General features: G+C 38.7%; 2 protein-coding genes across 3 annotated transcripts in view; one reads left to right on the forward strand and one right to left on the reverse strand.

The window, feature by feature from the left end:
- tent2 (terminal nucleotidyltransferase 2) overlaps nt 1-15,000 on the reverse strand; it is a 114,534-nt gene that overhangs the window by 56,698 nt on the left and 42,836 nt on the right. The gene's annotated exons all lie outside the window — the stretch shown is intronic.
- The window catches only part of homer1b (homer scaffold protein 1b), a 112,969-nt gene that overhangs the window by 32,629 nt on the left and 65,340 nt on the right, over nt 1-15,000 (forward strand). Inside the window, exon 3 of one of the 2 annotated variants that reach the window (XM_062050871.1) lies at nt 8,692-8,848. In XM_062050871.1, coding sequence (XP_061906855.1) covers nt 8,692-8,848 — 157 coding nt within the window. Of the gene's footprint in view, nt 1-8,545; nt 8,849-15,000 lie in introns of those variants that run through there. The other variant, XM_062050870.1, reaches the window with a different exon arrangement.

The raw sequence follows: 15,000 nt of genomic DNA on the forward strand, positions 1-15,000 counted from the left end.
GGAAAAGTACCGTCCATATGAGGACCGGTAAACATGTTAGGACCGAAATCATGGTCCCAATACGGAAAACCATTGCATCTAATAGAGCAGAGGTGTCAAAGTAGTTTTTTATGGGACGGTATAGCTCGGTTGGTAGAGTGGCCATGCCAGCAACTGGTTGTGAGTTCAAACCCTGGCCGAGTCATACCAAAGACTATAAAAATGGGACCCATTACCTCCCTGCTTGGCACTCAGCATCAAGGGTTGGAATTGGGGGTTAAATCACCAAAAATGATTCCCGGGCGCGGCTACGCTGCTGCCCACTGCTCCCCTCACCTCCCAGGGGGTGATCAAGGGGATGGGTCAAATGCAGAGGACACATTTCACCACACCTAGTGTGTGTGTGACAATCATTGGTACTTTAACTTTAACTTAACTTTTAACTTGAGGGTTGCAGGTTCGATCCCCGCTTCCGCCATCCTAGTCACTGCCGTTGTGTCCTTGGACAAGACACTTTAACCACCTGCTCCCAGTGCCACCCACACAGGTTTAAATGTCACTTAGATATTGGGTTTCACAATGTAAAGCGCTTTGAGTCACTTGAGAAAAACCGCTATATAAATGTAATTCACTTCACACACTTCACTTCACTTTTCACTGAGGGCCACATCGCAGTTATGTTTGGCCCCAGAGGGCCGCTTCTAACAGTGAATACTATTATTACACAATTTTTTAATGCATTTTATTAATAGATTTTTTAAAAACTAAAATGTAAAAAAAAAAAAATTGATAAATTGCAATAATAATTTACCTCAAAATGTAGTGTATATTACTGTAAATGGAAAAACAGTACTGGTGTTTTTATGGTAAAAGTTGCCATAATTTTATTGTAAAATTTACTTTTTTTTTTTACTGTAAATTTAAAAAAATGCAATTTTACAGTGACATTATGGCACCAGAGCTGCCAGGTTTTTTTTGTTTTTTTTATTTTTTTACCGCAAATCAACAACTGTAGATTTGTCGGTGTGTTACTGTAAATGTCAAAATGGCACCACAGTTTATTACAGTTAAAAAAAAAAAGTTTTTCATTTAGAGAAAAATGCTGTAACAAACCACAGTAAATTTCACAATTTTACCATGAGATCTATTGCTACTTTTACGTTGCACATATTGATGGATAACTTGCTTTGAAATCATCATTATTAGTATTTATTTATATTTTTAAAAAATGGTTTGAATGTTTGATAATATATTTTTGCAGAATTAGACAATATTTAAGTTAACAATTTGCGATTACATGGAATAACTTAATTTTTTTTCTCCCAAAATAGAAAGTACTTTATTGATACATATAATTTCCAGGCTTTCGAGGGCCAAATAAAATGAAGTGGCGGGCCACATCTGGCCCCTAGACCTTGAGTTTGACACCTGTGTAATAGAGAATGTCTTATTTGCACCGCTGGTGGTGAAATCTATCAAAATTAGGGTGGTCCCAAAAAGGAGGGATTTTTCAAATTGACTGTGCATTGGTTTTAAAAGTGCTCTCCCTCTGGCCAACATATGTAATAAGTGTGTTTAAGTAATAGATAGATAGATAGATAGATAGTACTTTATTTGAACAATACAAATAAAATAAATATGTATATAGAGACATACTGTAATAACTTGAAGTAAATAATGAAGATTAAAAACTAACTATAAAATTCAGTGCTCTGGACCTCTGGTCGGGGGCCGCCGGAAGCCGCCATACCTTTAAGATGGTGCAGAGTTTCTGAATCCGTGCGTTTTAGGTGTGACTATACAAAATAGAGCTAGCCTAAAACATTAGCATGCTTACATTAAAATATAACACTGAGCATGTGTGCTAACGATGGCATGCCAACAGTTAGCATGTCTCACATATCAAGTAAAACGGCTGTAAGGTGTATGGGTGCGGAAGTCGAGAAAAAGTGAAAAAACAGCAAGAAAAGTTAGCATGCTAATTTTAGCTTGCTAGCATGCTAATGTTTGCATGCTATCAGTTAACAGGTGTCATGTGCCAAGTTATTTGACTCTGGGGTAAATGTAAGCAAATGTAGCTAAAACAAATATCATGCTAATGTTAGCATGCAAGCAAGGTAATGTTAGCATGCTATCAGTTAGCTTGTGTCGAAAGTAGACAAGTGTGTGAACAAAATGAGACGTTAAGCACCGAGCTACGTGAAAGTATGGCTGAGCTACAAGAGGAGGTAATGTTGTCTTTGTGGTGTTTGTCTCAGAGCAATCGCCCATTAAAATGGTATGTACCCATTCAATCTGACTTTTTTTAAATTTGTGAATAGCGTCACCATGGTAACACGAAATGTTGCCAACTTAAAGTACCGCCGTAAGCGCAAGTGAGACCTTTCCGACGGTATAACTTATGTGGGGTTTCGTTGGCCGATCCGTCTCGTATTAATCGTAAGAGAAACGTGCGGAACTATAATTATAAAAGTTGAAGTATGAGCAATAATAATATGGGCTGCTTGCATTGCAGCAGGCCCATAATTACAAACAAAAAAATACAAAATAAAGACTACTAAAGGCTTACCTTTTTTATATTTGCATAGTATGTACTGTACAGTATATATTATTAATGTTGTAAATACAAATCTTAATATACAGTATCTAGAAAGGGTGGTCCTAAAGAGGTAGCCATTTTTCGGAGGTCTCAAAAAGGTAACAAAGAATGTATGTGTGTGTGTGTGTGTGTGTGTGTGTGTGTGTGTGTGTGTGTGTGTGTGTGTGTGTGTGTGTGTGTGTGTGCGTGTGTGAATGTAGACACTACACAAAAAGCCCACACTATGCTCCAAAGCGATTGTCCCAGTGGTTAAACGCAAGGAATACATTGGGAGACATGGTGAACAGATGCGCCAAAGACTTTTATATGTTGACCAACACTATTAGAAGGTGTCAATCTGGACCAGGGGTCTTCAAAAATGTCCAGGCCAAGGACCCTCAAGCTGATGGAGCCGGGACCCCCTAATTATATATCTTGTAAACCAAAATATGTTTTGTATTAAACTGGTATTAAATGTGCCTTGGTATACTAAGATCTTCAAATAATAGTTGTTGTGCTGGATACTGGTGCACTAATCGCTAGCTGACGATTAGAGCACTAATCGCTCGTTGGAAACTGCCGTGCAAATGACTAGCCGACAACTAGAGCGTTAATCGCTGGCTAACAACTAGATTGCTAATTGATAGCTGGCAGCTAGTGTGCAAATATTTAGCTGGCTATTAGAAAGCTAATCGCTAGCTGGCTATCACAGCTCTAGTAGCTAGTTGCCAACTAGTCCACAAATCGCTATAGCTGGCAATTGGCACGCTAATTACTGTAGATAGCTGGCAGTTAGAGCGCTAATCACTTGCTGGAATCTGGCGTGCAAATTGCTAGCTGACAACTACAGCGCTAAATGCTAGCTGGCAACTAGAGCGTTAATCGCTGGCTACCGACTAGATTGCTAATTGCTATCTTTGACAATGCATTTTTGTAGTGGGTCCTTAAAAAGAGCAGAGTGATTATCTCATATAGAAGATATTTGACAAGCATGTTTTGAAAAACTGCAGAGTGGTCCAGCCAGAGGATCTTCTGTTTTTATGTATAGTTGCAAGGCTTTATGACAGGGATATTCAACTAAATTGTTTTGGGGGCCAGATTTTCATAAAGCTAAGGACTTCACTGTTAGTCTTACATTGTATATTTTGAAGAATCAATGTCCTCAACAGTAGACATTTGATTCTGGTCAATTATTTTGTTATGGTTACAGGAGCGCTCTGTTTTTTATCAAATCAAATCAAATCAAACTTTATTTATATATATCCCTTTTCGTACACAGACAAGGGGCAAACACACAGTGCTGTCCAAAAAAACAGAAGCAGAAAAAACACAGACACACACAGCATTATTAACAATAACAAAGCAAAAACAAAAGATGGCACTAAGGATTTGAGGAAAAACACCACTTTTGAGGTGTTCACACTGGAGAATAACTCAAATTAACGGCATCTAAAAATAGTATGAAACGTACGGGAAAAAAAAAAATATATATATATATATATATATATATATATATAAATAATACATTAATAAGTTAATAAAAACATAACATTGAGAGAATAATAGTAGGAATATTGTTAATTAATATAGAAACAACACAATAAATAATAAAACACATAAGAGTTCAGTAAAAAGCCTGATTAAAAAGGTGTAACTTTCATTTCACCGCTCTCTGCAGTCCTGAGGAGCTCTGGCAGGCTGTTCCCCAGGTAGGGGCCACAGTGGCTAAATGCCGCCTGAGGACCTCAGGATCCACGAGGGTCGATACGGTAAAAGCAGGTCAGATAGATAAAAAGGCGCAAGTAAAGTGAATTGTGAAGTGAATTATAATTATATAGCGCTTTTCTCTAGTGACTTAAAACGCTTTTACATAGTGAAACCCAATATCTAAGTTACATTTAAACCAGTGTGGGTGGCACTGGGAGCAGGTGGGTAAAGTGTCTTGCCCAAGGACACAACAGCAGTGACTACCACCACGGCCACTCTACCAACCGAGCTATACCGCAAGGCCATTAAGGCATTTAAAAACTAATAATAGAACTTTAAAATCGACCCTGAAGCGAACGGGGAGCCAATGTAGCGACTTTAAAACTGGTGTAATGTGCTCCCGCCCTCTAGTCCTCGTCAGCACGCGTACAGCTGGGTTCTGTAATAATTGTAGACTTCTGATATTTTTTGGGAAGGCCAGAGAGCAAGGCATTACAATAGTCCAGACAACAGGAAATAAAAGCATGCATTATCGGTTAACACTGTGTTGGAATATTGCAAAATAAAACACTGCACTTTAATCAAGTGATTCTTTGGCGTACCACTAGACTCTTTAAACTACTTGTTAATTTCATGTTGACACCACCCGAGTGCAGCTGGGATAGACTCCAGCCCCCCGAGAGGATGGATGGATAGATCTACTTACTTTATGCCGTACCGGGTTCTATCTGCACTTATTAAAGTTTACTAAGCACTTATTTCTTGGTGTTGTTTCAAGCTAGCTTAGCGGTTAACTTAGCTGTTAGCATGCCTGCTCCTGGCTTGCTTTCTGTGTGTAACATGTTTAACCTCGTCCTCCAGTTACTTAAGGTACTAAGAAATACAGTATATATTGGGTGTAACGGAGGTGGTTTTTATTAACTCAAGGGAGCGGCTCCACGCTGTGTATGGAGACACATAATTAGTGGTTAGCTTGTCAGCTGGGGGACTAAAAATAAATACATTATCAGCCAGATTGGATCAGCATTTGTGTATTGGCAATAAAAGTTGTTAATCGGGGATGGCGACCACATACTTTTTCACAAAAATCTGCCGATTCTGATCAATCAGAAAAAAACCTAAATATTCATCATGCACCCTCCTTTCCAGGATACATCAGTCTTTCTTTACAAAGTCAAGTCAAACCGTTGATCTCTTCTGAACACTGGCCATTGTTGTTATGGACATCACACCTGCGGATTTTACGTGGTAGTTCGGCAGCTATTTCTTCCAGTTTGGCATCAAAGCTAGAAATGGAAATGAACAAATTTGAACGATTACAGGAGAATCTGGTTGTTTGTCCTGGTTTCCGTCCACGCTTGATGCTTAGTGCTCGATGCTTGATACTCGTCGCTCAATGCTTTATGCTCGATACTCGTTGCTCGATGCTTCATGCTTGATGCTCGACACTTAATATTTGTCACTTGATGCTCGATACTTGATGCTCAATGTTCGATGCTCAATGTTCGATACTCAATGCTCAATGTTTGATGCTCAATGCTCAACGCTTAAGGCTCAATGTTCGATGCTCAATGTTTGATGCTTAATGCTCAATGTTCGATGCTCAATGTTCGATGCTCAATGTTCGATATTCAATGCTCAATGCTTAATGCTCAATGTTCGATGCTCAAGGCTCAATGCTTAATGCTCAATGTTCGATGCTTAATGCTCGATGCTCAATGTTCGAGGTTTAATGCTCGATGCTCAATGTTCAATGCTTAACGCTCAATGTTCGATGCTTAATGCTCGATGCTCAATGCCCGATGCTCAATGCTTAAAGGCCTACTGAAACCCACTACTACCGACCACGCAGTCTGATAGTTTATATATCAATGATGAAATATTAACATTGCAACACATGCCAATACGGCCGGGTTAACTTATAAAGTGCAATTTTAAATTTCCCGCGAAACTTACGGTTGAAAACTTCTATGTATGATGACGTTTGCGCGTGACGTCAATGGTTGAAACGGAAGTATTCGGACACATTGTATCACAATACAAACAGCTCTGTTTTCATCGCAAAATTCCACAGTATTCTGGACATCTGTGCTGGTGAATCTTTTGCAATTTGTTTAATGACCAATGGAGACTGCAAAGAAGAAAGCTGTAGGTGGGATCGGTGTATTAGCGGCTGGCTGCAGCAACACAACCAGGAGGACTTTGAGGATAGCAGACGCGCTATCCGACGCTAGCCGCCGACCGCATCGATGATCGGGTGAAGTCCTTCGTCGCGCCGTCGATCGCTGGAGCGCAGGTGAGCACGGGTGTTGATGAGCAGATGAGGGCTGGCGTAGGTGGAGAGATAATGGTTTTATCATAGCTCTGACGAGGTCCCGTAGCTAAGTTAGCTTCAATGGCGTCGTTAGCAACAGCATTGCTAGGCTTCGACAGGCGGCACAGCATTAACCGTGTAGTTACAGGTCCAGTGTTTGGTTCGGTGTCTCCTGATAGTAGTATTGTTGATCTGCTGTCTATCCTTCCAGTCAGGGGCTTATTTATTTTGTTTCTATCTGCATTTAAGCACGATGCAATCACGTTAGCTCCGTAGCTAAAGTGCTTCACCGATGTATTGTCGTGGAGATAAAAGTCACTGTGAATGTCCATTTCGCGTTCTCGACTCTCATTTTCAAGTGGATATAGTATCCGAGGTGGTTTAAAATACAAATCCGTGATCCACAATAGAAAAAGGAGAGAGTGTGTAATCAAATGAGCCCTTGTACCTAAGTTACGGTCAGAGCAAAAAAAGATACGTCCTGCACTGCACTCTAGTCCTTCACTCTCACGTTCCTCATCCACAAATCTTTCATCCTGGCTCAAATTAGTGGGGTAATCGTCGCTATCTCGGTCCGAGTCGCTCTCGCTGCTGGTGTAAACAATGGGGAAATGTGAGGAGCCTTTCAACCTGCGACGTCACACTACTTCCGGTACAGGCAAGGCTTTTTTTATCAGCGACCAAAAGTTGCGAACTTTATCGTCAATGTTCTCTACTAAATCCTTTCATCAAAAATATGGCAATATCACGAAATGATCAAATATGACACATAGAATGGATCTGCTATCCCCGTTTAAATAAAAAAAATTCATTTCAGTAGGCCTTTAATGCTCAATGTTCGATACTTAATGCTCAATGTTCGACGTTTAATGCTCGATGCTCAATCTTCAATGCTTAACGCTCAATGTTCGATGCTTAATGCTTGATGCTCAATGCCCGATGCTCAATGCTTAATGCTCAATGTTCGATGCTCAATGTCCGATGCTTAATGCTCAATGTTCAATGCTCAATGCTTAATGCTCAATGTCCGATACTTAATGCTCGATGCTCATTGTTTGATGCTTAATGTTTAATGCTTAATGTTCAATGCCCGATACTTAATGCTCGATGCTCATTGTTTGATGCTTAATGTTTAATGCTCAATGTTCAATGCTCAATGCTTAATGCTCAATGTCCGATACTTAATGCTCGATGCTCAATGTTTGATGCTTAATGTTTAATGCTCAATGTTCAATGCTCAATGCTTAATGCTCAATGTCCGATACTTAATGCTCGATGCTCAATGTTTGATGCTTAATGTTTAATGCTTAATGTTCAATGCCCGATGTGCAATGTTCGATGCTCATTGGTCGATATTAAAATACTCAATGCTAAATGCTCGATGTTTAATGCCCGATGCTCAATGTTCGATGCTTAATGCTCAATGTTTGATGCTCCATGCTTAGTACTAAATGCTCGATGTTCGACGTTTAATGCTCCATGCTCAATGTTGGATACTCAATGTTCGATACTCAATGCTTAATGTCCAATATAACAAAATGTCGCAAAAGTGAAATGCTGTGAATACTTTCTGGATGCACTCCATCCCATTTAGGATTCGTGGGGACTTAAAATCTCCAAATTGATCAACCAAACTCTTAAGTGTTTCTCTGAAAGGTACTTTTCTCTTGATATGTACACACTTGTGTGGCAAGTGCAGTCCTGCGGGGTGTGTCTTTGGCAGTATAGTGTGGCCTACTGTCTATATTTAGCCTTAGACGCTTTCTTTTCTCCCCTCTGTGACCCTCGCTTAGTGCTGCAGACATTCCCATGTCAGCACACAGACGACGCCACTGACTGCAGCAGTTAGGATGATCAAACTTTGGTGCATCGTGCACGCTCACCTGGACTCTAGAGTGCACCTGCGCATCATGGAGGATGTGTGTTCCTAGAGATTTCGAGTCGGCTTGACATTTTTTTTTGTAAACATGGAAGATGCCGAGCTTGTTATCCGGTTGCCTGGGCGATCCACCTCCCCGGTGGACGGCAGAAGCTTAGGCGCGAGCGTGGGGTTCGGAGAGACGTTGGTATTGCGGCACAAGGAGGTTCACAACTTCTTTTTCGTCCCCTTCAGGGAGCAGCCCATCTACAGCACGCGGGCCCACGTCTTCCAGATTGACCCCAACACCAAGAAGAACTGGCTGCCCACCAGCAAGCACGCCGTCACCGTGTCCTACTTCTACGACAGCACGCGCAACGTCTACCGAATCATCAGCCTGGATGGCACCAAGGTGAGCTTGCGACTTTCTTCCAGTCTTCCGGATGTTGGAACACAACCTTGCGTGACGGAGGTCTGCTCTCAAAAAGCTGTGCACGCTGTCACAAGACATGCGGCTCATGTTACGCCATGTGTTTATAAATACTACATTTGCTATATTTGAGTGTATCTGGAAATACACTTTATGGACACAAGTATTAGGATACCTGGCCATTCAGGAAGTAGGGAAGTGGTCAGGTTAAAGGTAGAGATGCGTAACTTTCGCATTTGAGTCGATACGGTACCAATTCCTGTTAGCTGGGAATTAATACTTCTGTAATAAACGTATTTGTTTAATGATAAAAATCTCATTTATTTAACTGTGAGCTGATAATGATGACTGTGCTTGTCCAGGTGCCATAGCTTCTTTCTTTTCTTACACTTCTTGAGTAGGAATGGGTACCGTTCACATTTTAAACCGTTAAGGTACTTGTTTTCTTTTATGTGTGTTAATAGATATTGTTTTTGAGAATAAAATCAAATTTTTTATTGCAACATTTAAAAATGAGTTGATTATGATATTTACTGTCCAGTTGTCATATTTTGTTTTATAGTCACGTTTCTGAGTCTCATTTGAAAGTTGAATGTTTTAAGTCTTGTTTTAAAACCCACTTTTATTCTCTGGCTTTTAAATCGGCGTCAGTCTTGTGGTCCTCTGTCTTTTATGGTTTTATTCTATTATATAGATTTGTTTTATTCTATTTTATTGATGTATTTTATTATTTAATTATATTATTATCATTTGTTTGTTTGTTGTTTACTAGTTTCATTTTGAATGCTTATAATTTGATTACTTTTATTGTTTCTTTTCTTATGTGCAGCACTCTGGAGAGTTTTGTTGTTACTAGTGCTATATAAATTAAGGGGATTGGATTGGAAAGTATGACACTAGGTTTTAATTACAGTTGCAAATCCAAGACATTTGATGGCAGTAGTGGGTAGTTTATGGTGTTTTTTTGTTGCGCCATAAAAAGTGTTAATATTAATAAATGATGATAAATGGGTTATACTTGTATAGCGCTTTTCTACCTTCAAGGTACTCAAAGCGCTTTGACAGTATTTCCACATTCACCCATTCACACACACATTCACACACTGATGGCGGGAGCTGCCATGCAAGGCGCTAACCAGCAGCCATCAGGAGCAAGAGTGAAGTGTCTTGCCCAAGGACACAACGGACGTGACTAGGATGGTAGAAGGTGGGGATTGAACCCCAGTAACCAGCAACCCTCCGATTGCTGACACGGCCACTCTACCAACTTCGCCACGCCGTCATATTATTGTAATATTGTAAGTATTGTACTTATGATGCACTAGCTGTTTGATTGAACGTGCATCCGAGTTGTAGTTTTCGTTAACACATTTGGAAGAATTGAAATTGACATGCAAAATCGCTAATGCTAATCAGTAGCATGTCAATTGCAAAGCCAATGTATATTAAAAGTGGAGCCTTACCTTACTTACGTTGGAGCGTTTTTGTTCTTTTTAGTTATTTGCTTTGTTGGCATGAAAAATTGCAACATTACGCAGAGGTAGTTTGGCTGAGTCAGCTCTCTGTGTTGCCAAAGTGCTAACCAGACCTGATGTCACGCGCCACCCAGGTACCGTAACAAGGCACTGTTTGGACTCTAAGTAAGTCCTTGCCCGATAGGACCGGCGGGATTTGGTCGTTGCCAGAAAAGTACCATATTTGGCACACATCCCGACTTCTGAGTCTCATTTGCAAGTAGTAGACAATGCATGCAGTTGTAATTCCAAGACACTAGATGGCAGTAGTGGCTACGACAGGGGGTTTCTGATACATTTTCACAAAGGGGCCATATCAGCATTATCGGTGCCACCTAAGGGCCTGTTGTAACTGGAAGACAGTAAATGTGACCACATTTATGGAAAAATAAACAATCTTGAACATTTTGTTAAAAAACAGATTTTTTGTTGTTGTAAAGCTTTAATTCAGACACTATAAACTCAAAGTCTGTATTTTACAGTATATGCATAGAAAGTAAAAAACAATGCAAACATTGTCAGGTAACATACATACACACGTCATTATATTGTTGTTTTAAATCAACAATAATAGTTATTCACGTAGCAGCCAGGCGCTATTTATTAAATAACAAAGCTATAATACCAAATTTTTTTTCTGTGTGTCTCTTATCATGTTCGACGACTCACTGTTCATGACTTGTTCACTGACTAAAGGAGGAAGGGGGGAAAGAAGTTACCGAACGTAACATAAGCAAAACCGGAGGCGGAAGTGACACTTTCGAAACAAAAGGTTTCAAAATTAGTCTCTGCAAAAACACTAAACACACTATTTAAGCCAAAGTGCGGCCCGGGAGCCACTTGCGGCCCGCAGCTCGATTTTACAGGTTCCAAATCAGAACAAAAAACTATGAAAAATTCAACGGGACCAAATCCCTAAAAAATGGGACCTGAGAACCAAAATGGTCGACAACCTGAGCGTCTGGACTGTATAAGGTCTTTGATGATTTCCGTGTGTCCTGTCGTGATGAAAAAGTGTGCAAATTTCCTGTGAGACATATGTTTTTGAGTGTACTAAAGCTCTCAAAAGCGTTTCAGTTGACCGTATAATAGCAATATTAGTAAATACAAGCTTACTTTAGAGCACAGTTACAATAAATACAAATAAAATTATCATTATAATAATCATTAATTATTTTATTGCTTTGTTATCTATAACACAAAGCTAAGATATAGAAGTTTCTTTTAAATGTGAGCATATGTTCACCTACATTGTTTTGGTTTGAGTATTTTTCATATACAAAATGTATAAAAGTGGTCCTCGCATCCTTCAATTTTTCTCTATGTGGCCCTCGCTGGAAAATGTTTGGACACCTCTGATTTAAGCTCTTGCCGTCCACACAAAATGACATTTGAGTTTGACTAATGTGGGCTATTGTGTGTTGCCTAGTCAGTGAGTGAGTTGTCTTTGCCATCAAGCTGAATGTAATATTTTGTTGCGCCCTAAAAGGTGTTTGACTGTAAGTATTGGACTTATTGCGCACCAGCTGTTTGATTGCCACATGCATCTCCGTTGTAGTTTTCATTTAGAGGGGTTGAAATCGCCATGTAAAATTGCTAATGTAATCAGTAGCATGTCTGAGGGAAATTCAATGTAACATTTTTTTTTTGCACATTTTCAAAAGTAGAGCCTTACTATCGTTTGAGGGTTTTCTATCAGGCATACTTGCTTTGTTGGCCTGGAAAATTGCAACATTACCTGGAGGCAGTTTGGCTGAGTGTTGCTTGAGAGCTTATTTCCATGCTAAGTGTTTGAGCCGGTGTTTAGTCTGCAACCAAACGTGACGTCACTAACAACAAAGATTAGATTTTTTTACGTGAATCAATACCCGGTAGTACAGACACAATTTGGTCGGTTTATATAAAAGTAAGTCGAATTCGGTACCCATCCTTGTGGGAAATGGCAGAGTTGAGAGGTTTTCAAATAGTGAATTTCAACCATTGTGTTGCTAAATAATCAGATGGCTCCGAAATTTAGTCCGCCATCTCATATCACACAAACCGACCCTATGAATTCATTGCGTAACTCTCACACATGCCCAAACTCTTATTGATGTCAGTTAATCAGAATGTTCCACAACACCGGCACCGATTGATCAGCTGTTAATTAGCTCTGCATTAAAGTTGTTGGATTACAGTATGGAAGACTTGAATGATTTTCCCCCTCCATCACTGTCAACAAATCTCATTAGCTCACTAAAGCCTAGATGAGCATACAAATCATGTCCGACCTTACAATGTTGTCTCCCAGATCTTTGTAGATGATAATACACATGAAATATGTAACAACACATGATGTAATAATGGTGCATTGTGTAATAATGTGATACATGTTCACCTCAATATTTAATAACATTTTGTAATACATTTCTTAAACTACTTGAACTTTGACACATCATATAGTCATTTGTTACAAATTGCAAAAGTGATTACAAAATGTGGGTGCTGCACTTTAAAAATAAAATCAATGTAACAATTTGTTGCATTATGTAACAAACCATTGACATTGATGACTTAATTCAGGGGTGTCCAAACTACGTATGTGTGTACATATATATACAGTTGCGATCAAAAGTTTACAAACAGCTCAATTTGAGTTTCATCTGACCACAGAACTTTCCTCCAGAAGGTCTTATCTTTGTCCATGTGATGTCAGATAAAACTACAATTGAGCTGTTTGGCCACAATACCCAGCAATATGTTTGGAGGAGAAAAGGTGAGGCCTTTAATACCAGGAACACCACACCTACCGTCAAGCATGGTGGTGGTAGTGTTATGCTCTGGGCCCGTTTGGCTGCCAATGGAACTGGTGCTTTACAGAGAGTAAAAGGGACAATGAAAAAGGAGGATTACCTCCAAATTCTTCAGGACAACCTAAAATCATCAGCCCGGAGGTTGGGTCTTGGCGTAGTTGGGTGTTCCAACAGGACAATGACCCCAAACACACGTCAAAAGTGGTAAAGAAATGGCTAAATCAGGCTAGAATTAAGGTTTTAGAATGGCCTTCCCAAAGTCCTCACTTAAACGTGTGGACAATGCTGAAGAAACAAGTACATGTCAGAAAACCAACAAATTTAGCTGAACTGCACTAATTTTGTCAAGAGGAGTGGTCAAAAATTCAACCAGAAGCTTGTGGATGGCTACCAAAAGCGCCTTATTGCAGTGAAACTTGCCAAGGGACATGTAACCAAATATTAACATTGCTGTATGTATACTTTTGACCCAGCAGATTTGGTCACATTTTCAGTAGACCCATAATAAATTCATAAAAGAACCAAACTTCATGAATGTTTTTTGTGACCAACAAGTATGTGCTCCAATCACTCTATCACAAAAAAATAAGAGTTGTAGAAAGTATTGAAAACTCAAGACAGCCATGACATTGTGTACACATATGTATTTATATTTATATATACATATATATACTATATATACAGATACATACAAATATATATATACTATATTTACAGATATATACAAATATATATGCATGTATATATACACACATATATAGATATATAAATGTATATATCTGTATATATATACACATGTATCTATATATATATATATATATCATTTATATAAGTTTGGACACCCCTGCCTTAATTAGAAAAATTATCACAGAAATACAATGCATAGAATATTTAGGTTTTCCTCACAACATTTTTGAAAAATAACATACAATTGGTCAATGGAATATTTTTTTGCTCTTTAATATTTGTATTAGCGTTTTTTGTTCTTCGTATTATGTATTGTATTATCATAACATAATCCATATTACATGAGTTTATGTCTTCCAACGTTTCAGTGCACTGGGCATTTTCTTGTTAGTAATACTTCATTAGTGTAACTTTTGACTCTAGCTTGCAATCACATTCTTCATTATAATCAATAACTTTCATTTGATGTAGGTTTGTCCAATGAAACATCCTATTTGGATCCAAAAATTAATCTAATTCTAATTATTCAATTTAATTTATCAATAATTATTTATTAATTTGTTTATTACTTCGTACACCAAATTGTTATTCCGAAAAATGTGCAGCAGCCCCATTTTCCCTGCAGTTTGCATGCCCTTTCTGCATTCTGGGGTTAGGATTAACACAACCGTGACACGAAACATGACATTAATACATATTACAAACACCTGTCAGAAGAGATGTCCGATATTATCGGCCGATAAATGCTTTAAAAATGTAATATCGGAAATTATCGATATCGTTTTTTTTATTATCGGTATCGGGGTTTTTATTTTAATTTTAATTTTATTTTTTTATTAAATCAACATAAAAAACAAGATACACGTACAATTAGTGCACCAACCCAAAAAACCTCCCTCCCCCATTCACACTCATTCACACAAAAGAGTTTTTTTTCTGTTATTAATATTCTGGTTCCTACATTATATATCAATATATATCAATAGTCTGCAAGGGATGCAGTTCGTAAGCACACATGATTGTGCGTGCTGCTGGTCCACTAATAGTACTAACCTTTAACAGTTAATTTGACTCATTTTCATTAATTACTAGTTCCTATGTAACTGTTTTTATATTGTTTTACTTTCTTTTTTATTCAAGA

Source organism: Entelurus aequoreus, linkage group LG06 (genome assembly GCF_033978785.1).
Source record: "Entelurus aequoreus isolate RoL-2023_Sb linkage group LG06, RoL_Eaeq_v1.1, whole genome shotgun sequence".
Lineage (NCBI taxonomy): Eukaryota > Metazoa > Chordata > Actinopteri > Syngnathiformes > Syngnathidae > Entelurus > Entelurus aequoreus.